A 9,505-nucleotide genomic window follows, 5' to 3' on the forward strand; every position below is an offset into this window, starting at 1 on the left:
GGAAATGACAACGTTAATTTAAAAAGAAAATATTATTTATTGGCCATACTATTTAATTTTATGGTCGCGATATCATCATTAACATTGTTGGTCTACAAAATGCTTTGACAGGCAAATTCAAATGAAATAATTATCGAAAGAAAAAAAACAACCTTAATCTGAAAATCGACTAATAACTAAAAAAAATAATAACACTTAACTGAAAAAAGACAAATAACCAATGAAGATCTTTTTCTAAAATCTTCAAGAGCTAAATTAATGGATGTAAAATATAGGTGGATATTATGACAGGGGAAAAATTGTCGTCAGTTTATCTTGCTGACATGGAACTCGTTTATTGGTCACATTTTTCATCCTGTAGGCGGGAAGGGGATGGGATTCGTTATTTTAGTACGCTACAAGTTTTACAATATAAGAGAACATGAAAATATGGTGCAAGATCCAAGTAATTTTATATCCATTGCTTGATTAGCCCCAACCTTCAAAGTACAACCATTTTTCTTTTCTACCACCTTTCTTTAGTTAAGATCTTATTTCAACCCTTACCTTGTCCTACTTAAAACCAGGGACTCAGTGATTGGACAATGGACAATAAAAATCTCCCTCAATCTAATGAGTAAAATTTTAACTTTGGTAGTTTGTATAAACTTATAAAAATCAAGGGAATAAATAAGATAAAATAAACGGGACTTTTCCCTTTTTTCCCTGGCTTTAACCTCTTCTAATACTTCCTTTATCCTTTCTTTCTTGGTACATTTTACACCTTTTTCAGGATGACAGACAAATCAGATTCCTATTTTGTACAATGTATATTCAGTACGTGGGTCTTCTTGAGTTGTACAAAAATTCTTAGATAGTTTGATTTTCTAAACTATACAAAATAGAGATTTTTCAAGCAAACCAAATATTAATTAAGCAGTATGTTTTAGGCTATTTCCCCTTTGTACTTTTAAAACTTGTATACAATCTCAGACCACTAGGTATAGGTCATCATTTTCTAGTAGTTTACAGCTTTTTAGTAGCACAGCAACTATTATATAAAGTAGTAGGTTTAAGTACGTATACCAAAAACTACTCATAAACAATTGTCAAAGCCTTCTATATTTGTTGAAAATTTTAGTCTTACTAAAAAGTATGATAATTTTTAGAGATTTTTAATTGGTTTGTTGTTGCTACGCTTCTTAATATTTGATGGATAAGACAATGGTAAATAAAAGTAACGTGTTCTAAGCAATCGAATGACTTTAAAACATTGGGTACCATAATAATTTACAATTCAATGACCCCTCCCTTCCTGTATGTTTAATTATACTTGTTAAATGTTAAACTCACATATACAATACAACCTTTGGTTTAGAAAAGACGGTTACAATTTTTAAAGTATCAAGACCATTGACCCAAAAATTTTGTTGCCCGATTGATTATAGGCTTTTTTAGGTCAAATGGGAGAAGAAAAGTATTAAAAAATGGCATTTTGGATTTAAAGTGACTGCGCATCTAGCAATTTGTGACTTTGTAAGTGGTGGGGGGGAGAGAGAACAGATAATAGCATAAAACCATCCCAATAATTTAGAAACTTTAATTTTAGTTTAAAAAATTAAAAAGTAAGTAATTGTTTGTTTTTTGGGGTGGGGAGGGTCATAGGAGTGATTTATCATCTGAGGGTGGTGATACCCTCCCCCAAAATAGTTATAAACATTCTTGAGACTTATGAGAAGCTACATTGTAAAGGAGAACCATATCGATTCAGCAGTTAACAGAAAGACATCCTGTTACTTATATTATTGCCAGCGTTAAGCTTAATCCAAATAACTATTATAATATTAATTCTAAGACTTTTCTTATGTTGCTAAAACAACGGCATAAACATGTACCACAGAAAATGAGCAATTAATCTGCTAAAATTTCAAGTCTCTAGAAAAGGGCAGTATGACTCATCGAGAAATTATATTTTAAGATTCAAAAGAAAACCTAGGAGTTGTTTATTTTAGAACTGACATTTATCCTGTTATATGAAGTAGTAAGGTTTTTTGCTTGGTCGTTAAGATCTTATAAAAAACTAAAACGGAGTTCTTTACTTTTATGGTAAGCTTCAAAAAATTCACAGGATGGTTTTAGGCTATTTTGATATCTTCTACAACCCTTTCTCCTTCTTTAAGTACATGGGTGTTAAAGGCGCAGCCTCTAGTTGATTAAAAGGATAATCATAGCAACAATTTAACAACCTAACATTATCTAACAAACTAAGAATATTATTAATTAATAAAGTTTGGGAATCTATAATAAAAAAAATGTTGGTTATTTACTATTTATTCTATTTTAAATTATTTGTCTGCTTTGTTCTATTACTCTTTGTATAAAATTAAGTATAAAATTACCTTGTCTATATTAAACGTCATCATTTTATATCCTACACTATCGGCTACGCCCCTAGATACCTCTTCATAAAACATCGAAAGGGTGGCTTGGGGTAAGGGGGAGGTGTTTAAAATATATTAGAATTTTCACTTCCCCATAAAACAAATTAACCACCTGTTCCCCCTTTAATTATCTGACTATTGAGATAAAAAAAAAGCTTGGACGTCCTTGTTCTTTTTTCTCCCTTCTAAAATGTGTGTGCGAATGGGGCGTTTGTCCATATTTAGGTATGGAGACCGCTCTTCTATGAGTACTACTAAAACCTAATTTTAATGCAATACACATAGACATTCTCATCGTCGGTTCGCTTGTTTAGAATGCTTAACCCTCTATTCCCACAAGTATAATACGAATTTGGTTGAGCTGGTGGAAGCTCAACAAAAGACCCACGCGAAGTATTATGTTGCTTTAACCTAAGAATAAATGGTTGGTTTTGATATTCGATCAGAATCATATAAGTATATCAAGTATTAAGGAAGGAAAATGTTTTTATAAAGTGTATTTATATCACAAGTGCATAAGTTAAGTATGGAAATATTTACAGGATAAGTGTTAAAATTATAAGTAGAGTAGGACAGAAATGTGCCCTAAGTCCCAAGCAGTGAATTGTGCTAAGTGTTAGAGTTCTAACATAAGGCCTGAGCTCAATTCATGCTAAGTACCAAGGGGCCTAAATTTAAACTACAATGCATGCCAAACAACTAAGTCATTACCTTTTAAAGCCAGAAAGAGAAGTTGATGGTAGGAGAGTTAGTAAATAACTGAATAAATTCAAGAGGTACATGCTATAACATTAGCTCTGGACCAGGATTTTAGTGTTTGTCTGTGCAATTAAATATCTGTGTGTTAATATGTGACGTAAATCAGGCATGGTTGTAGGCATACATATATGTACTGGTTGTTTATACTATTACATTAACTATAAACATAATATCTTTAATAAACATATACTATTAGCAAATCACATACAGATTACCATGAATAGGCTGTCGTTACCCGTATTTGGTGTCATATAGGTAGAGACAGGCCTATGAATGCATAAATTGATACAAATAATGCCTTGGGCCTAGCTAAAGTAATTGTGTCTTGCCCCTGAGTGCTACTAGTTAATTGCAGGGCACGTGTCAATCAAAGGTTCATAATATGATCTATAAAGTGTTGATTCTATATCAAGCATAGATAGATAGTTGTGGATGCGAAGCATTTCTGTAAAAGTCTCATATGTACGTTCAAAGAATTTGAAAAATGAGGATCGCATCTCCAATGGGGGTAAGTTGTTAAAAAAGAAAAAAGAGAAAAAGAAAAAGTTTAGTAGTCCCAGTATATAGGCATATATAATAAACTATAAATGTATTCCAAGCTAAGTTAAATACGCTTTCCATTAAGAAAGTATGATTTGCGTATTTTCATAGCTGGGTATACAAGATGATAAACCTCCCAAATAGAATACATTCTTTTCTTGAGGGGTTTAGTTTTATCTAACATTGTCACATCAATAAATGTTTTTGCGTTGGTTGTTCTGGATAGTTCAGCTTCTTCTGATGATGAACTAGGGGGTGAAGTGCTCTCGTTCGAAGTGTAGGTTGAGGTTGGGGGTGAGGTAGATATATAGCCAAGGGCGTCCACTTGTGCTACCTCGTTTCCATTCTCGTCCAAGGTGATTGAGTGATTTTCCAGGTCATAGTAGAGTTGGTTGAGGTCATCGGTAGAGAGGGACAGTGTGCTGCTGGAGCTGGTGTCACTATCGGTCTCCACTCTACTATCTTCTCTGGTAGTCAGGGCTGTATTTAACAAGAAATTCCTGATGGTGATGGATAGGTTCTCTGAGAATCCATCGTACTCTGGTGTGGTGATGATGTTGTTGTTCTCGTCTATAGTGTCAAGGTGTTGACAGGAACACAACCGCAATCCGTCCAAGGTAGGGTGGTGGTAGGGCTCCAATACTCCATGATCATCTAGGTTATCTCCAGGCTGGTCCATGGTAGATCCTAAAAAGAGTTAGTGCGCGTGCTCCAACCGGTTCCTTGGGGTATCCTGGCTATGGTAATCTAAACAAAAGAAGTTTTAATAATCTTTTATTAATCCTTTTATCCCTGGGATATTCTAGGAATTCTTTCGTTACAGATAGACCTATAATGGATTGGTTAGTTATCTCTATTTCTGTTAAATATAACTGTTTCCTGAATATAAACAATATTTTATATAAAAATGTATAAGTACAATTAGTATTTACATATCGTATTATTTTCTTTGGTTACATTACTCGTATGTATGTAAAAATATAAGATTTTACTAACAATAGTTGGTAACCCTTTGTTTGTATATTTTGTATATGTACATATGGTTTATACCATTGTTGGTATTAGCTGTATTTATGTTATTTTTAACATGAATAAATTTTAATCATTTTAAAGACTAATATCTTACATTACGTCGCTATCAAGTGTACCTTTTAAACTTAATATCTATAAAATATATCGTTCGATGTCCGTAATTAAATTTTACGTAACAATAAGTTGTCAACCCTTTGTTTATGTTTGGGCGGTCAAAAGTGATAGGGGTTGGATTTGAGCGAGGTTATAAAAAGCTGGCGGCCCAGTAATTATGCTCATTTATATAATAATTGTCTTTGCGAGCGGAGCTTGCGTTCGAGTGTTTAATTTTACCGCTAAATTCCAAGAGAATTTATATAAAAGTGATAAAATATAGTAACCCGTCTGTTTTATATGGATGTTTTTATGTTATAGATTGTTGATATGCCCATTATTGCATTCGTTAGCCACTATTTAAGACTCAAGAATCTTATTTTCTTCGTCGATAAGACCTTTATCACTGTATTTTTAAACGAAAGTGGGTTAGAAGCAATATGGGTACATCTTCAATATATGACAATTTTATTCTATATAATATTTGTAGTTTTGATAGGACATATCTGAGTCAGCAGGCAAATTGACGTACCTTGTTTTGTTTACGTTTTCCGTCTGCAAAAGTTAAATTCGTTCATCGTAAACAAAACTTATATTGACACAGATATGTTCCATCATTCTATTCGTTTTAACTTTTGATTACAGCGTTCCCTTTTTATAATCAAAACTTATTTGAGTCCTGATTCAAATCTTCTAAAACAATTTTACTATAGGTTTTAAAATAAGATTTTCTTTTTACTTAATTCAATTATAATGACGCTAATTGATAGATTATTTACGTTACGAGTAACTCAACCATATTTTTTTAAAAAAAAAATGGTCGCTTATAGAAATTATATTTAGCTAGCTTTATCGAGAGTGTTTTTAAACATCATTGAAGATATTCAGATTTAGCTAGTACATAAGTTTTTTTTTTTTATTGCTTGATACATCATAATGAATATGTTTTTGATAGCTCAGCGATAGCTATTTTTAAGCGTTGAATCATGTAAAATTAATTACATATTCTTTAACTTAATTGAATCTAATAAAACAAAGGTTTAATGTTTGAAATAGCTTAACGATAGCTATTTTCAAGCGTTGAATCATGTAAAATTAATTACATATTCTTTAACTTAAAGAATTTTACTTTTAGATGATAAGTCAAAGTTTAATGGTTAGGAGGTTCAACCATAGTTGCTTAAAATAAAAAAAAACATTCGTGTGTACAGTCTTTTTCATAAAATCAACTTTACTATATTGCCTTTCAGAATCACTAGTCCTCTATTTTAAATTTACATTCGCTCATAATGTATGTGCCTGACAGCCTGGACGCGCATCAGAATATTAAGGAAAGATTCGAGGAATCAATGAGGGCGGCTGCGGCCACTCTTGCCAATTCCTCGTTTCTTGAAAACTCCTTAGACGACTCGAGTTCAGTGTACAGCGACCAGTCTGGGATGCCAAGCCTTGCTGATGTCGATGACTATGGGGGTACAAGTACTGTAGAGTCCGAAAGGGATCAAGGGGAGATGTTCGGCAACGAGCATCTCTCACTGATGCTTAGTAGAACGATACAAATCATCTGGTCTCTCCTCAATTCGGTGATGCAGAACTCCTGCGGTGACATTGGTGACGATGTTGCCGGAGGTGATTCTGGGTCTGCCGAGTTGGGGAGAGACCAGAAGACGAGTCTGGACACCTTCAACATGGATGGCTTAATTAACATGTTGTTGGGTTTAGGCTTGTTTTCATGTGCTCTTATAGTGGTCTTCTTCGGCGCTGTAGGGCTTGAGACTCTTACACGTATTGACAACACCTCAGACAGGTCGCTGGCTCGCTGGATAAGAGATGTATGTACGCGCCTCCGAAACATAGGCGTCAGGACCATTGAGCTTCTCCACTGCAGTAACAGGACCAACAGGACTAGAGCTGGGGCTACGTCGCCAACTGTGGAGCCGTCGGATACCATGTATGAAGCCGCGTCCTCTGAGATTGATGATATTCTGTCGGATACACAGGTGAGTTTTCTTCTGTTGTATATTTCTTTTTTTTTTTGTTTTGTATAATTTTTTTCTAGCCACCCGTTTTGTCTAATAAAGCATCATGTTGGTGCAGGGTTGTTCTGTCCTATTCTCACTTCCTCAACGTTGACTTTCGGCTCTTCCATATATATCGCTCACCGTTTGTCGTCGTTTTATGTCGCCAGAGAAATCCGCTCGGTTACCGCAATTAAGTTGAGATACCAGTTAACATTTACTAAAATCTTAAGTAGCAACCTAATATTATTTCCCTCTGGGAAGGTTAAGAGCTTGCTCGTGCCGTACGTTTCTCATTGGGGGTTTAAATGTTAGATCAAGACTTTAATGTTTTCCTTTTGTTTTAGGCTCCCTCTGCTAGTCCATCGACTCCAGCAGAAGTAAGGTCCAGAATTGGCCTGTTTGCCGTACACTGTTTGTCTGCCACTGAGGATCGGGTTACTGGAAGAAATGTGCCTGCGGGCTTGGAAACCTCGATGGGAAGTCCTGGCTTCCGTCCGTTGATTGTTGATCAAGCAGAGCGTTTACATGTAAGTATCCATGCTTTAGTTTTCTATTAATTTTCAGAAAGAGGCTGTATATTTGTACACGTATCTAGAGGTATTTGCAACTAAAATTCTTTTATTGGTAGAATACTAATCTTAAAATGTATGGTTGCATAAGCATTTTTGAACCGATCTAAGATTTTAATTCTAGTATAAAGTGGGTTGAATTGCTACCTAATCATATAGCTTTACAGGATTTTAGGCATTCTCATTTCCTGATTTTCCTAGATTCTTTTGTTGGCATTGCGATTAAACTAGTAAGATTTATTATATTTTAGGCGACCAACTCAGTCAATCTGGAGGAACACTATACAAACATGCTAAGGTTTAGCCCACCCAGTTCTGGAGGGTCTGCAGAAGGATCCAGCTATAGTTCATCCCTATGCTTGAGTCGAATTGATTCCCCATCTGCAGCGGACCTTTCAGCGGTAAGTTTGCTACATTCGTTTAATATTATTAGTCGCCAAAAACTACGTGACTTGAGGTAAAGAATTTGGTGATTTTAGCCATGCGTATATACAATAAGTTATTTTAATCATGGTGCTATTCCCGTTCCATTGGTTAGCATCATGACTTTAGCGGAGTTAATAAAAATTTTCTAAAAGTATCAAGGTTGCTCAATTATCTATATGGGTAAGCATTATTATATTTCTCCCTGATTATTTGTTAAGATTTTCTATTTTCACTAATATTTACTTCCCTATTTTAGGAAGCGGAAAATACCCTTCCTCTGGTGAACGTGTTCGAGATCGATATACCATCCAGCCAGTTCGGTTCCATGGGTAGTGAGATTCGGTTCCCATTGCCAGAGAGAATGGTTGGAGGTTTAGAGCGGCTGCGTCTTACAGTCGAGACTCCCACCCCATCTCTTCCACCAGAGACTGCCTCAGAGACTGCTAGCCTGACCTCAGTTGCGCGTTCGTCGGATAACAGCAGAGATGAGTCCGATGCTGAAGGTGTCCCTCGGCGACGGGGTTCTGCCGGCCCTAAGCGTACGCGTTGAAGTGGCGAATGTTAGCTTGGTCATAGACATTGTAAATTTTATTAGACAAAGACTGCTCAGACACGTGTGACAAAATTCTTAATCTATGTAACTAGTCAAAATAGTGATTACTATTCAGTAAAATATTAGACGTTATGACTTTCATACTGTACAAGACCAAATAATTTACACCATTGTTATTTTGTTATACCATTACATGTTAGCTTGTAAGGAACCTAGTATGTAAGGAAATAATGGTATAAGGTTGTATTTTCTTTCCCCTAATTTAAAACTTCGTGTAATCTCAATCACCTTCGTCATAGTTGAACTAAATTTCTTTCCTCAATATTATACTTACAATTTTAATTTCAGCCTTATATCACAATTTATTCATTCTTGTTAGCTTTAAGGGTTATGTATATAGATATTTAATCGAACTTGCGCCTCAGTACCTTTTCTCTGATCTTTTCATTTATATCCATCCCTGTGCATTAATCGTGAATTTTAATTGTGCTGTGATATATATAGAGGACCTGTAAATAGCATATATTTTTTTTGTAACCAATATCTAAGTAGACTGAAGGACTGACATTAGACAAAGCTATTCAAATATGCTTATTCAAGTACTTATAAGAGAGATATGTAAAGACTGTTTGTAAATTTTAATATTTGAGCGATTAAAGTAGTTTCATTGATCGGGTAATTTTATTAAGGAAGATTATTTAACTTATTAAGGTTTAGAATATATATCATTCCTCTTCAAAACTATGGAACTTTACATCCCTTTAATTCTTACTACAATAGCCGTAAAACTTAAGTTTCGGGGTAAAATTTTCTTAGGCCTGTCATTAAAGTTAAATCTAAATTTTTATTTCCATCAAATAGAATTTTCCTAATTCAAGTAGAGTTGTTGATAGGCTGTGTGCCTATATATATATATAAGTTTTTGCATTTATTGCTCAATTATTTTTAATGATCTCGGAATTTTTTTTCTTATGTGCCAATATACAGCTTAAGTCCAAAAAAAAATTATTAACTAAATTTGTTAAAACTTGTCAGAAATCTTTCTTATTATCACAATTTTGTTTTCCAACGATTTTTGTTAAATGAAAGTTT

General features: G+C 34.4%; 1 protein-coding gene across 1 annotated transcript; it reads left to right on the forward strand.

The window, feature by feature from the left end:
• Window positions 1-7,671: 7,671 nt before the first annotated feature.
• LOC145332221 (uncharacterized) lies at window positions 7,672-9,207 on the forward strand. The gene is made up of 2 exons (XM_080177176.1): window positions 7,672-7,835; window positions 8,117-9,207. Exons 1-2 carry the CDS (start codon window positions 7,725-7,727, stop codon window positions 8,408-8,410), a joined length of 405 nt encoding a protein of 134 aa, XP_080033302.1. The 5' UTR covers window positions 7,672-7,724; the 3' UTR covers window positions 8,411-9,207.
• Window positions 9,208-9,505: the final 298 nt, after the last annotated feature.

The sequence above is a fragment of the Acartia tonsa genome, chromosome 11 (genome assembly GCF_053477335.1).
Source record: "Acartia tonsa isolate MP-2025a chromosome 11, ASM5347733v1, whole genome shotgun sequence".
NCBI classification, from domain to species: domain Eukaryota; kingdom Metazoa; phylum Arthropoda; class Copepoda; order Calanoida; family Acartiidae; genus Acartia; species Acartia tonsa.